General features: G+C 37.2%; 1 protein-coding gene across 1 annotated transcript in view; it reads right to left on the bottom strand.

Annotated features, from left to right (window-relative positions):
* The window catches only part of LOC117913223 (threonine--tRNA ligase, mitochondrial 1-like), a 38,868-nt gene that overhangs the window by 13,888 nt on the left and 7,541 nt on the right, over nt 1–17,439 (bottom strand). The window contains exons 4-11 of the mRNA XM_034828185.1: nt 14,534–14,623; nt 6,748–6,822; nt 6,500–6,628; nt 6,318–6,407; nt 1,332–1,420; nt 1,155–1,251; nt 988–1,074; nt 264–348 (exon numbers count right to left, since the gene is read on the bottom strand). Coding sequence (XP_034684076.1) covers nt 264–348; nt 988–1,074; nt 1,155–1,251; nt 1,332–1,420; nt 6,318–6,407; nt 6,500–6,628; nt 6,748–6,822; nt 14,534–14,623 — 742 coding nt within the window. The remainder of the gene's footprint in view (nt 1–263; nt 349–987; nt 1,075–1,154; nt 1,252–1,331; nt 1,421–6,317; nt 6,408–6,499; nt 6,629–6,747; nt 6,823–14,533; nt 14,624–17,439) is intronic.

Raw genomic sequence — 17,439 nt, 5'->3', positions numbered from 1 at the left:
CATACAAGTTAAGATAACTAAAAATTGCAGCAGAGAACAATTTTAATCTGTATAACTAATTATAAACATATTGAAGTACATCAAGATCAGGGTAATTTAGGTTTTGAACACCTGCTTCCAACCTTTTGAATCACTATGGATCAAAAGTAGCCTAGCTTCAAAAAAATTTTAGTTTGCCTCAATCTAGGATGGAGCCTTGAAGAGCAAACAAGCACCATGTTATGCTATTTAAGATAAATATATAAGGAACCAAATGCACTCACCTCTATATGAACGAACTCTATGTTCAAACATCAAACAGTGCCCTGGGCAATTCATTGGCTTAAGCCCAAACTCTTGTTTTTCAACCTACACCAAAAACTAGATGCAGTTTCATAACAAAGTAAACATGATCCAGGAACATAAGATATAAAGAAATACTTCTCCAAGGATGAGATAAATGTTTAAGAAATAGATCTTGGTATATACATACTCCTTCACCTTCTAAAACCCTAAACCACTTCACTGATTTCTTTTAAACAACAATAGTAATGATGCATTAACGATAACAACAAAAACCATAAAATACATACCCTCCAATGCAAGGATTGGAATACTTATAATAGTATACTTCTATTAAAAGCAACAGGCCTACACCTAGCACATGCACTCCACATCATGAAAATTTCCCTCCCTCTTTCTAATTCAAATCCCAAAAAGATAAAATCTATTTTTGAACTAAAATTTCTTTCTCCTGCATTCACTTAGAAAGAAAAAAACTAGGGATATATATATATATATATAGGTATATAGATATATGACATATAGGACATATAGAGAAAGAGGGATCTTATTTGCCTATCAAAAAAAAAAAAGAGGGATGGAATATATTAAAGTCTCTCCATCCTCCTACTTTCACTTTCACAAGAAATTGGTTTTCTGGCCATTGAAGACAACAATGTAAAGAAATATGACTATTCTAGAAAAGATTTTGTTGAAAAACCACACCTCAAATACAAACATATTCTCCTTGTAATTAGCAGCATGACCAGATGTTTCCCAAAGTTGCATATTATACATAGTTGGTGAGAAAACCTGCCAAAGCAAGTAATATTAGAAATTTTTTCATTATAAATATTCTGGCATTACAACAACTACAGAGTTAGTCCATTAACCTCATGGTAACCTCTTTCCTTGTATTGAGCTTTTATAAACTCCATCAACTTGTTGTAAATTCGACCCCCATGTGGAAGGAAGAACCAACTTCCTGGGCTGAAATTCATATATAAAATGAATATCATTTACAATATAATCATGTGAATATAATATTAACTTAACCAGCTTTCTTATACCTAAGTGGGTGACAGAAGAAAAGCTCCTGTTTTACACCCAACAATCTGTGGTCATATTTCTTTGCTTCTTCAATTCGAGCAATATATTCCTGACCAAGATGACAATCATTAAGTACTAATAAGTACACAATATCATTTGAAACAGACATATATGGCACTAACATAAGAAAGAGAAAATATTGAAGGAAGAGATTAAAAAAAAAAAAAAAACTAGTCTCACTAAGGCCTTCTAGAAGTAGCACCTACAAAACAAATAATATGTAAAGGATGCACAAAACATTTTATTTTTGATAAGTAAGAAAATGTATTAAAAGTACATAAAAGCACACAAGAGTACACAAGGTGTATACAAAGAGTTAAAAAAAAAACATAACAAAAAAATGGGGTAAACAAAAAAACTACTCCCTCCCTCAACAAGAACCTAACCAATCTACACAATCAATTAAGGACAAAGATCTCCCATTAATGTACACCCGAATCCACAAAGCAAGATTTTTAAGGAAATAACTTTTAAGACTTTGACCTGGCATCTCCTCATCTTCAAACACTTTTCTGATTAAGGGCCTAGAAAAGAAGAGGAGTGTAGTTTGGAAAATGGCACCTATATGTTTGTTTTGGTGTATTTGGGGAGAGCGGAATAGAAGAATGCTTCAAGAAGAAGAGAAGTCAGATATGAGTTTGAAGAATTTCTTCCTTCGGGCTCTTCTTGAATGGTCTCAACAATTCATGGACGTGGACTATTTCTCTTTTATGAATTTGTTGGGTGGTTGACTTGTTGGTCTTATTTGGCTTTTCTAGGTTTTTGTTTTTCTCCTTTGTTGCCTTGGGTTAGGCCTTCTTTGTATACTATCGGTGTACTTAGGGAGCGCCCCCTGTTTTGGTGTGTTTTAATATGATTTTTCTCTTGGTTTATCAAAAAAAAAAAATTCAAACACTTTTCCATTTCTTTCCTTCCATATAGTCCAAAAATTACATAAAGGGGCCACTCTCCAAGCTTTCCTATGCTTTCTTCCCACAAAAGAACCTTGCCACCCTAGTAGGGTGTCCCATACTGAGGCAGAAATAACCCAAGAGATCCCAAATAAAGAAAACACCAACGACCATATGATCCTTGCCATAGCACAATGAAGAAAAATGTGGTCAATGGATTCCAACTCCTCTTCGCAAATAGCACACATGTTGACTAACAACCAACCTCTTCTTTGGAGTTGGTCCAAAGTCAACACTTTCGCCCAACAAGCTTCCCAAGCAAAGAAACTCACCTTAGAAGGAACCTAGGAATTCCAAATAATCCCCAAAGGAAAAGATTCCTTTCGACCATTCAGGGAAAGAGGCTGATTGCTGATGTGGAGGATAGGATGGTGTAGAAAGAGACGAAAAATGAAAATTTCACTGTAATGTCCCTTTACAACTCTCTTGATCAGAGCAGTGCAGTCTTGTTTCCGTGGAAGATTATTTGGTGTCCGTATGTTCCTACAAAGGTGGGTTTTTTTGCTTGGGAAGCTTCATGGGGGAAGGTTCTTACCCAAGACCAGCTCAAGAGGAGGGGCTGGTATTTAGCTAACAGATGTTCCTTGTGTTGTGCTGAAGAGAAGACCATAAACCACATTCTTATCCATTGCTCTAAGGCGAAGATTTTGTGGGATCTCGTGATTTCTCTTTTTGGTGTTAATTGGGTCCTTCCACTCACGGCTAGAGACACGCTTTTAGGTTGGCATATTACATTTAAGGACAAGAAGCATAGAAAGGTTTGGCAGGCAGCTCCTCTTTGCTTATTTTGGACGGTTTGGAAGGAAAGAAATAGGATAGTTTTTTATAATGAGGTCCTGGTGGTTCAAAGATTGAAAAATTCCTTTATTTGTAATCTCTTTTCTTGGGCTAAATCTTCTATAGTTGTAGGCCCCTTAACTTTGTTTAACTTTGTGGATTGATTGGGTTCTTGTTAAGGGCTGGTGAGGGTTCTTCCCTTTTATTTTTTTGTTTTTATGTGGCAATTGTATACTCCCTGTATGCTCTGGGTCACCTTTCAAGCTCCCTTTATCTAATATATCCTTGTGTGTTTATCCATCAAAAAAAAAAATTAATCCCCAAAGGAAAAGGTTCCTTGCGGAGCATATAGGGGCTTTGGATTGACTGTGTCAATGAGGAGATTCACCGAAATCATCAATGAGTTAGAACTAAGGAATCTTCTGATGGTAGGGGGTCCTTTTACATGGCGAGGTGGGCAGAACAACCAGTCCTCCAGATTAGATTGTTTCCTAGTGTCAGAGGGATGGGAAAGTCACTTTAGAGGCCTTACACAATCCTATACACTCAAAAAAACCATAAAAGGAAAAACTCAAACACTATATTAACCAGTATTTTAAAAGGCTATCAAGACTCAAACCCTACAGTTTAGAGGAAGACTATGAATTAGCCTTGTGGCTATAGCCTCGGTCTAGGGTAAATTGAGGCTTAAGCTTCAAATGTTCAATGGTTTGGCAACATGTGGAATTGCCAAGATAACCAACCTCCTGGCTATACTGTCATAGAGTTGCTACATGCATATATACTGAATTTCAGCTGGTACTGTATTGTAAAACATTTTGCCAATGCAAGGCCAACACTGATGCATACAACCATGAACCAAGTGGAACCTTTCACACTAAGGGCCCATTTGGGTTTGATCTTAAACCCCTTAGAATCACTTTTCATATACTTTTTATGGCTAATGTGTTTGGTAAAATAAAGAAAAGTGACTCTATCATCTACTTTGGCAACTATTTTGAGAAGCAAGAGGTATTTTTTTAAAAGTGATTTTGCAAGAATTGGAATATTTTCCTTAATGATATTTTAAATTATCCAATACACCCTCAAATAATTTGTGAAATATCAACTTTACACTTAAGACAAATGTAGAGTATTAGATAAAATATCAACAATTAGATCATAATTTATTTTTTATTTCTTTACTGATAATATTATTATTTAATATTGAATATAATAAATCGGTATTATATTATATTATATTATTTGTGAGTGTTTAGCTAGGTTGACAATTCCAAACAAAATTTCTAAGTGTCTCCTAACTTGGTTTTTCCAAATCCTTCCTCAGACTACTTGCCTAATGAAGATCAAAATGTTAAATTTGCTAAGAGACCAAGGTATGTACATGAGGTTGTAGATGGATGAAATGGAATCAACCAAGTTTTTCAAATTGTTTTCTTCTTGGACTATTTGTTTCTAAAAAGAGCTGAGGAGGCTAGGACAACATTTTTTTTTTGTTTAAGTGTTTAATTGCCCTGTTCAAAGATCGATCCAAATTTGGGTCAGATCGATTCAGGTTGTTTTTTCTTGATGTTTTCTTAACCATTGAATTAAGGGCTTCTTTCCTTTTAAAACCCAAAATTGCTTCCTGTTTTGGAGAGGAGAGACTAGCAACTATTTTTTTCCTTACCCTCTTGAACTCTCTTTTCTTACCAAATTTGGGGTGTTTGGCAACCAAGAAAATCCCCTTTAACCTTTGATTTCCACACAGATTTCATCAAATTTTCTTAAAAATAGGTTGATTCTTCCTATTCATTCATCTCTTATTTTCTCAGTTAATTGGGTTTTGGGCAAAAACCCATTTTCTTCTTGTGTGGATTCAAGAAGAGGCCGAGATCGAACTTGGTGAGGACTCCAAGTGTGCTCTAAAAGAAAAAGGTGTGAAGTTGAAAGTGAAAAGGTCCTAGTCAAGTGGTCTAGGAAAAATTGGTAAACTTGAAATAGGTAAAACCTTGTATTCAGTTTTTGTTCTTCATAGTGGATGTTTTCGATTGGTTGTAGGCCCATGGTTTTTCATCTCTTTAGAGATTTTCCACATTAAAATTTGGTGTCATTGTCTCTTTCTCTCATTCTACTATTTGATTTATTCAATTTTTTATATCATTTATTACTTAGGCATATAAGTTGAATGGAAGAAAAATGAGCTGAAATAGGTGTGATTATCCATTAGACAACTTATTATTTCTTTTTTCCTCAATAATTTTTTTCTTTTTTTTGGGATCAAAATCTTTGTTATCTAAACTTAATTATTAATAATCTACAATCACAATAAATGAATCATTTAAAAAATAACATTTTTGATGGGTAAACACAGAAGAGAATATATTAATAAGAAAAAGGAAAATCATTAAAAGAATAATATCGTTGTAACTTTAATGAGTGCATATATTAAATGTTAGTTGAAACATTGTTATCATTGATGTGTAATATTTGTTATGATTTATACTTGATGCTATTTGTCCTAAAATGTAAAAGAAAAAATAATTATTAAAAACATATTTGCTCAAATTCAGTTAAAATAGAAAAATGAAAGTACTACAAGAAATAAAAAAGAAAATGGAAATACTAAGAATTGTTTTTTTTTTTTTTGATAAGTTTTTTTAATTTTTTATAATTGTTGGAAATACTAAGAATTGCTTTTTACATGATGCAATGATTTTTTAATTAAACGTTGATTTTTATAACAAAGTAAAGCAAAATGGTTAAATTTTTTAAATCCTTATTTTGATCAAATTTCGAACGTCCCTTTTTTAATTACCACACATATTCACAATGATCAAACAACTTCATTCACCAAACACTTAAATGTTATTTTTTAAACTCACTACAATTTTGAGACTGCAGTTTACCAAATGATTAGTTGCTTTACATCGTAATTGATCTTTCTTTTAACATGGTTAAAAGTGATATTCTAAAATATAAAACAGTACCAAACTGGCTTTAAATTTCAGTGTTCTTATCTTGGTCAAACCCAAATCTGAACTTGATAGAAAACAAGATTACCTCCTTGTCAAAGGAGAATATCTAAACCAGCCCCACATGTCGTGCGGCTTTCAAATTGAATAAAAGAAAATGAAAAATCTATATATCCAGCAGTTCAACAAGACAACTGACCAACTAACAAAGCAAATCAGAAGAAATAAATCATACATACAAAAAAAAGGCCAAAAATGATATTACCTTCAATCGTTTTGAATCAGGATAAGATATCCCATAAACTCTTTGCAAACTCTCACGATCTTTATTTCCTCTCCAGTAAGCTGATGAAGCCTGGAAATTACAGATGCCTAAGTAAAACAGAAAATAGATTTGCAAGCACAAATGAAATTAACTCCCAACTACAGGTCCTTTACGCAACAAACCTTCAAACAGGCAAATGCTTTAACAAAAGATGTATTTGGTATATGGGGTCCACGGCACAGATCAACCAATGGCCCACATCTGTATACTGTGATAGTTTTGTCTTCAGGTAAGTCATTGATGATTTCAATCTGATTAAGGGAGATGATAAACAACCCATATGAGTGAGGATCAGAATAGTAAGAAAATAAGGAAGTGGCTAAAGATAGGTCAAATGGTGTGGATGATATAAAAATGGAGCTTCACTTACCTTAAAACTATTTTCAGAAAACAACTCAAGAGCCTGATTCCTTGACACTTCAATGCGCTCAAAAGGTTGCTTTTCCTGAAATATAAAAAAATATCAAGTAACATATTTTCACAGAAAAGCATTCTTCTGAAAATGTTTTAAGAGCAAACATGAAAATCAATCTGCCAAATATTGGACAGACAGGAGACCAATGACAGTATTATTTCATGGTTCTGAAAAGTCTTGCATTTTTCCAGACTCAAATTTACAATCCAAATCTAAAACTAAGAAGTGTCAGTCCTAGTACTGAGTCCTTTACATAAGAAATCCTTTAGCTTTATTTTCAATTACAAATTAATCTGAATCTTGATTACTATTATCTTACCATTATTGCAAAACACACCATTCTATACCCAGCTCCAACTCCATTGTGAAATAAATTGTATTCTTCCATACTAAACTTCCCTTGATATCAATTTCAAGAGATATTAAATTTTAGGAGCACTGTGATTGTTATGAATAGCAATGCTCATCTGCATAATTGCCTTTATAGGAATTCTAAATTACAAAAATTCAGCAAAGGATTCATTAGGTTGAAAGTAGGTGTCCCAAGCACAAGGGGCGAGTGCAATAAAAATTAACATGATCAAGCACTGAAATACCTAACGGATGATAAAACATGAATGAGAAAATTAATTTTAAGACCAAAAACAACCAACATAATGACTTTCATTAGATCTATGTTAGCACACAGAAGAGAAAGAAAGAAAAAAAGAGAAAATTTCCTAGATTCCCAGCAAAAGTATGTGGAGCCTAAAGAACAGTTTATTACTCAATAAGAAATCTCATGTGAACTGAGTCATCTTAGGGTTGTGTATCCTCTATGTCTCACTGAGGCAGCTCTAGTTTGTATGTTCTCTGGTGTGGGGAGTGGGGTAAAGGTTTCAAAAGTGGGAGAATCCTATGCAGCCATGGTGAAAAAGGACCCATTGGAGGTGGGAGAAGCGTGGATTCAGATTGGAGGGGTGGGGGGTCGATGCTTTCAGCAAGATGGAGTCCCTACATTGTTGCCTAATGGGTAGATGGGATAACTTCTTAGACCACACCCTCTTCTTGCCCTCCTTAAAGGCATGGGCTATGTTTAACTGGTGATTACAAAGAAACCTCCATTTAGCATTGATGGGAGGATCTCTCATTCTGTTTGAGTTTGAAGAGGTCATCGAAGCAGAGAGGGTTCTTCAAGAGGAGCACAGAATTTTTAAGAAAAAGTAGTTGGGTAAGTGGATCCTTGAGGTAGGTTGTTTCAAAGGAGTCCATGCAAAGGAACTTGGGTGAGAATTGTGGCGCTGCTGGTTTTCTTATGGGAAAATAAGTTTTTTAAGCAATTGGGAGATGCATTTGAGGGCTTCATGATAGTAGATAAAGATAGTGCAAAGAGGCCCAATTTGCAATGAGCGAGGGTTAGGGTGTCAAGAAAACTGCAAGTAGTGGTGGGACTTTCTTCTTTTGCCATTTAACTATCGCGGGAGATCCCACTGTGGCTTTCTCAAGTTGGTGGGTCTTTCACCTGCCATGGAGAGTTAGGGCCTTGGTTCTTCATCAGAAAAAGCTAGGGAATAACATGTCAGTGCATAGCGATAAAGTGCCCTGCATGGGTAAGCTCTGTCGAGCCTACATGCAGCAGGAATGGGCACACATATCAGAAGGGGGTGCTTAGGTTGTGCGGTGTGGTGAAGCCGAAGATTTGACAAACCAGAAGATTGGATCTGGGCTAAACAAAATGAATTATGCTGAAGGAGTGGTGCAGGCCAGATGGGTGGATGTAGCCTAAGGAGAATGTTAGACCTTACCCTTAGTGAGGCCAGAAAAGAGTTAGAAGTCTTAGGCCCAAGGGAGGGGAGGAGGGAGATTACGGGGAGAAAGGGTAAGAAAGGCCCAATCTTATAGATTATGGCCCAACATGAGGAGGGGGGTTATGTAGGATTGGGCCTTAAAAGATTTAATGGAGGATTAGACCAAAAGAGCTTAAGCCTTACAATTTTAAAAGGGGTAGATCCTAACCTAGGGGGGTGTTCTTTCAAATTGGGCCTCTCAAGCAACAAATGAGTCCTCCACCCACTCTCAGAAGCTCACCCCCACAAGCCCTAGCCATCACACAAAAAGGTGCAACTCAAACAACCAATTGTGCAACAATGGGGACTATGAGTAGTCACTATCACATAGTAAAGAAGATGACTAATGCAAAGCAACGTAAGAGAGACCTACTCCAATCAACAGAGCTTCCGTGGTAGAAGTGTCACACTTCCCAGGTATAGCTCCTCCCTCTCCTTCCTTCTTGGCTTGCAAGGCCTCCTCAGTCCTCTCCTTTTCCTCTCTTTATAATGGAAAGAGCCAAATGAAGGGGTAATGGGGAGTCTGTTTTGTTGGAGGGAGCAAGTTGGAGTGCATTCTGTTGAGCCCGATGGAGTGGCAAATGGACCTCTACACAATTTGAGTGTCGCCAATGAAGTTCATGGAAAATGTCATGAGAAGCATTGTTGACACAGAATTAGTGTAGTTAGAGGGTGGGACTATTGCAACCTCCCACCCACGTTCTAAAAGGGATTTCCACACCTCTTTGGATGCTTCAATAAGGTTGCCCTTTTCAATAGCTTCACAAGGATGCCAATTGCTAAATTTGAAGGAGAAATCTTCGCTCTCTCAATGAGAATGGAGTTTAGGAGAAAGGGCCAAGTCTCTGATATGGGGATTAAAAAGAAATCACCTCTTGGTCTAGATTTGAGAGAGAACTCCACAAGACAAAGTGCTCCATCCATTATAGTTCTGCTTTAGGCAAAGGAAGGAATGGAAAAAGCAGTTGGGAGATAACCACAATTAGCTGATGAAGCTTCACATTTTTATTTTTATTTTTTTGATAGGTAAAGGAAAATTTCATTAAAAGCCAAAGAGGCTAAAGAGTATACACGAAGTATACCAAGGAACAAAAGAACAAAAAACAACAAGGCAACAAGCCTGTCCCTTACTTGGTAGCTAACCAATCTACAAAATCAATCAAAGAGAAAGTGTGTTCCTCTATATACACCCTAGCCCAGTTCACAAAAGTGTACAAAAAAATAGATTTAATTTCTTGGTCATTCCTCTCAACATCGTCGAAGACCCTCCTATTCCTTTCTTTCCAAATGGTCCACAACAAGCAGAGGCGGACAGCTCTCCAAGCTTTCTCCCTTTTTTTGCCCACAAAAGAACCATGTCATCCCAAGAGGTCCCTCCTAACAGAGGAGTGCATCACCCATTGCACCCCAAAAAGGGAGAAGATCAAAAGTCATAACATTCTAGCCTTCTCACAAAACAAAAGAAGGCGATTTGTGGTTTCCTCTTCATTTTTGCACAGATAGCACCTGTTGGGGATGTTCCAACCACTTCTCTTTAGGCAATCAATGGTGAGTAGTCTGCTCCAAGCCACCTCCCAACCAAAGAAGCTAGCCCTAATTGGAACCCAAGGCGTCCAGATAACTCTAGCTGGGAAAAGAGGTCTAGTGTCCCTTGAGAACGAGTCATAAAAAGACTTGACTGAGAAAGTCCCATTCTTGTTCTCTCTCCACCAAAGCAAGTCATCCACTCCTCATCTAATGGTCAAAGGATGAAGCTTACTTAACAAGCTTTCTACTTTCCCCACCTCCCAATCATTTAGGTGTCTATTAAAACGTAGCCCCCAACTCCATCCTCCTCCCAAGTCTCAGCAACCCATCCTTCTTTGTTGACTACTAAATTAAACAAGTTTGGGAAAGCATCTTCCAGAGATTGATTTTCACACCACAAGTCCTTCCAAAATTTCACTCTAGTACCATCCCCTACGATGAAGCGGGAGTGAGTTCTAATGTTCCCCCAACCATTTTTTATGGCCTTCCAAACCCCCACACCATAACGGTCTCTTACACCTTTGGAGCACCACCCCCCCTCTTGAAGGTCGTACTTTCCGGTGATAATTTGCTTCCATAGGGGATCATTCTCATTAGCAAATCTCCACAACCACTTCCCAAGTAAGGCCTTATTAAAGGCAGCTAGGTTGCGGATGCCTAGGCTTCCATCCTTTTTAGCAACACAAATAATCTTCCAACTCACCAAGTGAGGTCTATTCTCTAAGGCGCCTCCACCCCATAAGAAATCCCTTTGAATCTTTTCGAGCCTTGCACACACTCTCTTGGGAATCACAAAGAGAGAAAGAAAGTAGGTTGGGAGGCTAGAGAGGGTCAATAAGGAGGGAAAGCAAATAGTCATTAAATCCCCTAATCAAATCACAAATGGTAGAGTTTGTATGTTTACAAAAAACAAAGGTCCAACAGATATCAAAGCAGATTGTGAAGAGTTTAGGTGTAGGAAGGTTCTTGGGTGCTATGGAAGCCAAGGATCAAGCAAGAGGGATTTGCTTTATTGGGACAATAGGGTGTTGGAGTTAATTGATATGCAAGTGGGGGCATTTTCAATCTCTTAACGATTCAAAAACTATGAGGACAAGTTTGTCTCAATGTTTCCAAGGGATTCCTAGGATGCTAATGAAAGGGAAGTCATTTTTTAGCTAAGGAGGTTAGGGCTAGGACGAAGGCAATAAATGAGTTTAGAAAGTAGACAACAATGGAAGGAGCCTCTTAAAGGCAGAAATCAAGAGAATTATGGCTAAAAAAGGGAGATAAAAACACAAAATTCTTCCATAAAATGGGCAATGCTCATAAAAGAAAAAACTATTTGGTTAAAATAAGGGTGAATAGAGAAACATTATCAGAGGACACAAATGTAAAGGATGGAGTGACAAATTTTTTCCATAATCTTGTTTCTAAGACAATGGAGTGGAGACCCGGAGTGGAGACCCAATATCAATGGGATGTCATTTGAAATTTTGAGTAGAGAAGATTCTGAGTCCTTGGAGACTCTATTCTTTGAGGAAAAGGCTATTAAGTCCTCTTAAGTTTGTGTGGGGATAAAGCCCAGGCTTTTTCAAGGCCTTTTGGTAGTTTTGTTAGGACTTTGTGAAAAGTGAAGTGATGGTATTATTTGCAAAGTTCTTTGAGCTAAGCTTTTTCAAAAGAAGCCTAAATGTCACTTTTATAATGTTAGTCCCAAAAAAAAAGGATGCAGAAGATTTAAAAGACTTCAAACCCATCAGTTTCATGGGTGAGCTATACAAGCTTCTAGCAAAAGTTGGGCAAATAGACTAAAAGAAGTGATGGAAAAAGTGGTTTCAGCTTCTCAGCATGCATTTGTGGAGAGTAAACAAATCATTGTTGTTTTCTTCATAGCAAATGAACCAATCAACACAAGGCTAAAGAGCACCAAAAGTAAGATCCTATGTAAGTTAGATATGAAGAAGGCATGTGATCATCTTAATTAGAGTGTTTTGTTGTTAGTCTTTGGAAAAATAGGTTTAGGTTTGAAGTGGATTAGATAGATTAAGTGGTGCAATTTTATGAAACACTCCTCCATCTTTGTTCATGGGAACCCAACCAGTTTTTTCTAGTGTACTAGAGACTTGAGATGGGGAGACCCACTATCTCCATACCTATTCATCATGGTCATGGAAGCGCTCTCCCATATCCTAAACAGGGCTATAGAAAGGGGCTTCTTAGTGGACATTTCAGTTTGTGGAAGACGATGTGAAGGAATGGAATTATCCTACCTGTTATTTGTTGATGATACGCTCATCCTATGCAATGCCAGTAAGGAGCATATGAAGCATTTAAGTTGGTAATTCATGTGATTTGAGCAAAATTTCAGGTTTAAAAATCAATTTCGAGAAAAGTAACTTGATCTTAATTGAAGGAAGGGAGAAATGGAAAGGGAAAGGGGGGTGGTTACCCTCCCCATCAATTACTTAAGCCTTCCATTGGGAGCCCCGTTCATATCTTCAGGGGTTTGGAATGTGGTGAAGGAAATATTTCAGAAACGACTCATTTTATGGAAGAGAGAGCACCTATCAAAAAGAGAAAAAATAACTCTAATAAAAAAACGCTTTTTCTATCTTGCAAATTTACTTCATATCATTATTTGTCATCCCAAGAAAGGTGAGGTTAAGGCTGAAAAAGATTCAAAAGGATTTCTTTTAAGTGAAAGAACTCTAGTAAAAAGGTCGCATATGGTAAATTGGTTAATAATTTGCTTGGACAAGAGATAGGGGGACTTAGGTTTTTGAAGTCTATCCAATCTTAACAAGGCTCTTCTTGGCAAATGATATTGGAGATTTACGATTGCGAGGCATTCTTTTTTAAAGAGGGTTATTACAAGGAAGTATGAGGAGGAAGAGGGAGGATAGTGCTCAAGAGAGGTAAGGGAAAGGTATAAGATAGGAGTATTGCAAGCTATCAGAAGGAGGCGAGGGGCTTCTAATAGTAGAATCAGTTTCACAGTGGGCAACAAGCAAAGGTTGAAATTTAGGAAGGATGATTGGTATGGTGACTTACCCTAGGAGAAGCTTTTCTTGCTTTGTTTTCCATAGCCACCACCAAAGATGCATGGGTAGTTGAGGTGTGAGAGCAGGAGGGGAAAGGGGCTTGTGGAACCATTGTTTCTCAAAACAAATCCATGACTAGGAGGTAAATGAGGTGGAGGTCTTTTTTAGGGGATTGCAAGCGAAAACAATTTGTAAGGACACAAAGATAAAACAGTTTGGTTAAACTCAAAGTGTGGAATTTTTTTAGTTAAAGCTCTCTACTACTCTTTATCCAATGGAAGAACAAAGGTTTCCCATCCAATATTGTTTGGAATCCTTGGATTCCTTTGGGAGTCAGTTTTTTAGCTTAGGAACTTGTGAGGGAAAGATATTGATGTCAAATTAGCTCAAAAGAACCGGATGGAAGATGTCAAATGGATGTTATATGTACAAAAGAGAAAAATAAATGGTTAGTCACATCCTCCTCCACTACTCAAAAGTCATCATCTTATGACAGCCGATTTATGCTCTTTTTAGAATAGAGTGGGTAATGCACACCACAATAAAGAATGCCCTCTTGCATGAATCCTTTGCTGCAAAAAAAAAAAAAAAAAAAGAGAGAGAGAGAGAGAGAGAAAAGCTAGGGAACTGCTCTCTCATGCCTATTTTGGACCATATTGAAGGAGAGAAATAAGAGAAAGTTTGATAATACCAAAAAAGAGGACCATACAATCAAACGATCATTTATTTATAATTTTTTAGAGCATAGATAAGAGAACTTTATTTGTCCATGATGAACTTTATAGATTGGTTGAGCTCTAAGTAATATGGGGAGTCGGTTTTTGTGTACCACTTTACACCCCCCCTTTTTTCTTTGTGTAGCCTTTTGGCATCTTGTGCGGGCCCTTGTTAGGCATTATTAATATATTGAATAAAATTCCTGGGTTCCCAGCTTATAAATGTAGACTTAAAGAGAGGTCGATCACTCAATAAGAAATCTCATACCAAAATGGCAAAGATCTAAACCATATGTATCCAAGGGGTTCAAACAAGGTTGGGATTGATTCCTAAATTAAACTAAATCAACATGATTACCGAAGTTTAAATTTATAAGATGTTTCTCAATTTTTAGAAGTAACTAACAAATTTATAATAAAATCTTCACCTATCCCTTTCACATCTCAATGTGTGACAACAATTAGCAAATTCATCAATCACAAGATTCACAATAAATGGGTAAATGACAAAGGAAAACTGTAAAAGCAAGTCATGCTATTTATTAGAATATCATTACTATGGCCCATCATTTTCATTATTAATACTAAACTCAAGAAAGCCTCAATCTCCATACTTGGGGTAATAGGTCAAGTGCTAAGAGAACAATACCCCAACAGCTTTCAATGCGCCTGATTCAATTTCTTTGAAGTGATCTTCATTCAAGCCCAGTTCACCATAAAATGCATCATAATAGAAACCCTACACCACAAGATGCCAACTTAAATTTGACTTCATAACCAATAACATACATACAAGTAAAGAACTAGATGAAATGAAACTCATACAATTCTTTACATCACAAAAGTTAAGCTTAAAACATCAAATAAATAAAGATATAGCATTACAACATATCACATGCACCAAATAGAAGACAATGATAATATCATTCAGAAACATCTCTCCGTACATAGAGAAATGGCAGAACATGTATACAACCTCAAATACAAGTACAAAGGTACCTAATCAGATAATTACATTTACAGTCAAAATGCCAAACACACACACACAAAAACACAAAAACAAACAAACAAACAAATACAAAACAGAAAAATAAATAAATAAAGAAAAGATTTGCAGATCCTAATTGTCAGTTCAGTGATTATATATTGATGGTGCACTTCCAGGTGGGAAGTTAATAGGTAAATGAAGGACCTTTTACCAAATGTACCACGATTTTTTCACAAGAAGTTTTCTAGTGAGCACCTCCAGTAGACTAATAGCTAACAGGAGAAAATACTTTCAGAATAGAAGGGGCAAAGATGGGACAATGCAATAAAAAATAGTGTCAGGAATCTCCATCAAAACTAGAACTATTGAATAACACACACTTACATGTCATTTTTATGTCAATTTAGAAATCTGTATAATCAAATTTTTCTTACAAGAACCCTCTTTTTTGGACAATATTGACTTTTGGTCAATGTAATTTCAGTTGTTTAGCTATTCGCAGGCATAACTTCTGATGGCAAGTTTTATAATGGCTAGATAAAACATAAAATGGAGGTCATATAACGTATGTGCTTAGGTGGCTGACTCTTTGTTCTAGATCTTACCAACAAAGGATAGATTGGATCAGAAGTCTTTTGTTGCTGAATTGGGCCCTAACAATTGATCCACTTATGAGGTTCTAGAACTATGACTAGAAGGTATTATCTATGCAATCAAAAGTAGGAAAAAGGCATATTATATTCTAATTCATCTTCAATGAGCTTCTACTTTGTGATCTTTGTCGGTTTTCCTTTTTAAGCCACTTCAAATGCTTCCCCAGGTAGCTAGAAATGTTTTGCTGGATTGGCACATCAATTTCAATGAAAAGAGCTGCAAAGTGGAGTGGAAAATGGTTCCTTTCTCTTTTCTTTGGACAATATTGTAATGAAGGAACAAGCATTTGACCAATCAATGTTGATTGTGAAAAAACCATTTATTCAAACTCATGTTTTTGTAGTCCAGAATTTTAGTAATGGTTGCTGATGATTGGGAAAGTGGTTTCCCCTGCTCAAAATGCTTTTGTAATGGGCAGACAGATTCTTGATGCCTCCCTAATTGCAAATGAGGTGATAGACTCGTGGCAAAAAAGAAGAGAGAAGGGGGTCATTTGCAAATTGGACATTGAGAAAGCTTATGATAGCTTGAATTGGCAGTTCTTAATGAAGGTTCTCCAAAAAATGGGCTTTGGGACAAAATGGTTGGGTTGGATGTGGAGGTGCATATCTTCAGCAAAATTTTCTGTCCTAGTAAATGGGGTTCCTGCTGGTTTTTTCCCGAGTACTAAGGGGCTTCGCCAAGGAGACCCTCTATCTCCTTACCTCTTTGTCATGGGAATGGAAGTGTTGGGTATCCTTATCAGGAGAGCTGTTGAAGGGGGATTCCTATCAAGGTGTAGTATTCGGGAGGGCGGAAGGAATGCTTTGAACATCTCTCATTTATTTTTTGCTGATGATACAATTATTTTCTGTGAGGCTAATAAAGAGCAGCTAAGTCATTTAAGTTGGATCCTCTTCTGGTTTGAAGCTGCTTCGGGGCTAAAGATTAATTTGGGCAAAAGTGAAATCATCCCGGTGGGTGAGGTGGATGATATTGAGGAGTTGGCAGTGGAGTTAGGGTGTCGGGTGGGATCTTTGCCGTCTCAGTATTTGGGACTACCTTTAGGGGCTCCTAACAAGGCCTCTTCGGTGTGGGATGGGGTGGAAGAAAGAATGAGGAGAAGACTTGCGCTTTGGAAAAGGCAATTCCTCTCCAAAGATGGTAGAATCACTCTTGTTAAAAGCACTTTGGCCAGTATACCCATTTATCAAATGTCTCTTTTCCGGATGCCTAAGATCGTTGTTAGAAGGCTAGAAAAATTGCAAAGAGACTTCCTATGGGGAGGGGGAAATATGAAGAGGAAAGTTCACTTAGTGAAATGGGAGATAGTGTGTGGGGACAAAGGGAGGGGTGGGCTTGGGTTGAGGAAGATGGGAATCCTGAACAAAGCTTTGCTTGGTAAATGGATATGGAGGTTTGCTTGTGATAGAGAGAATCTCTGGAAGCAGGTGATTTTGGCAAAATTTGGGCAAGAAGATTATGGATGGAGGGCTAAAAAGCCGAATGGGGCGTTTGGAGTAGGGGTGTGGAAGGAGATCATGAAGGAATCTGATTGGTATTGGGATAATTTAGAGTTTATGGTGGGGAAGGGCACTAAAATCAGATTCTGGACTGATATGTGGTGTGCGGGTACAGCGCTGTCCCAATCTTTCCCGCACCTCTATGCCTTGGCTGCCAACAGGAATGCTACGGTGGAGGAGATGTGGGACCAGAATTCTGATCAAGGAGGGTGGAATCTAAGATTTTTGAGGAATTTTAATGACTGGGAGGTGGGCATGGTAGGAGATCTGCTCCTTAAGCTAAGAGGGCTTAGGCCGTCTTTGGAGGAAGACTCAGTCTCTTGGAAGGGAGGAAAAAATGGTCAATTTAAAGTCAAGAAAGCGTACAGTTGTTTAGTCAATCCCATTGACACCGTTTTTCCGGAAAAATGC

Source organism: Vitis riparia, chromosome 1, assembly GCF_004353265.1.
Source record: "Vitis riparia cultivar Riparia Gloire de Montpellier isolate 1030 chromosome 1, EGFV_Vit.rip_1.0, whole genome shotgun sequence".
Classification (NCBI taxonomy): domain Eukaryota; kingdom Viridiplantae; phylum Streptophyta; class Magnoliopsida; order Vitales; family Vitaceae; genus Vitis; species Vitis riparia.
This window is presented reverse-complemented; position numbering and strand designations above follow the sequence as displayed.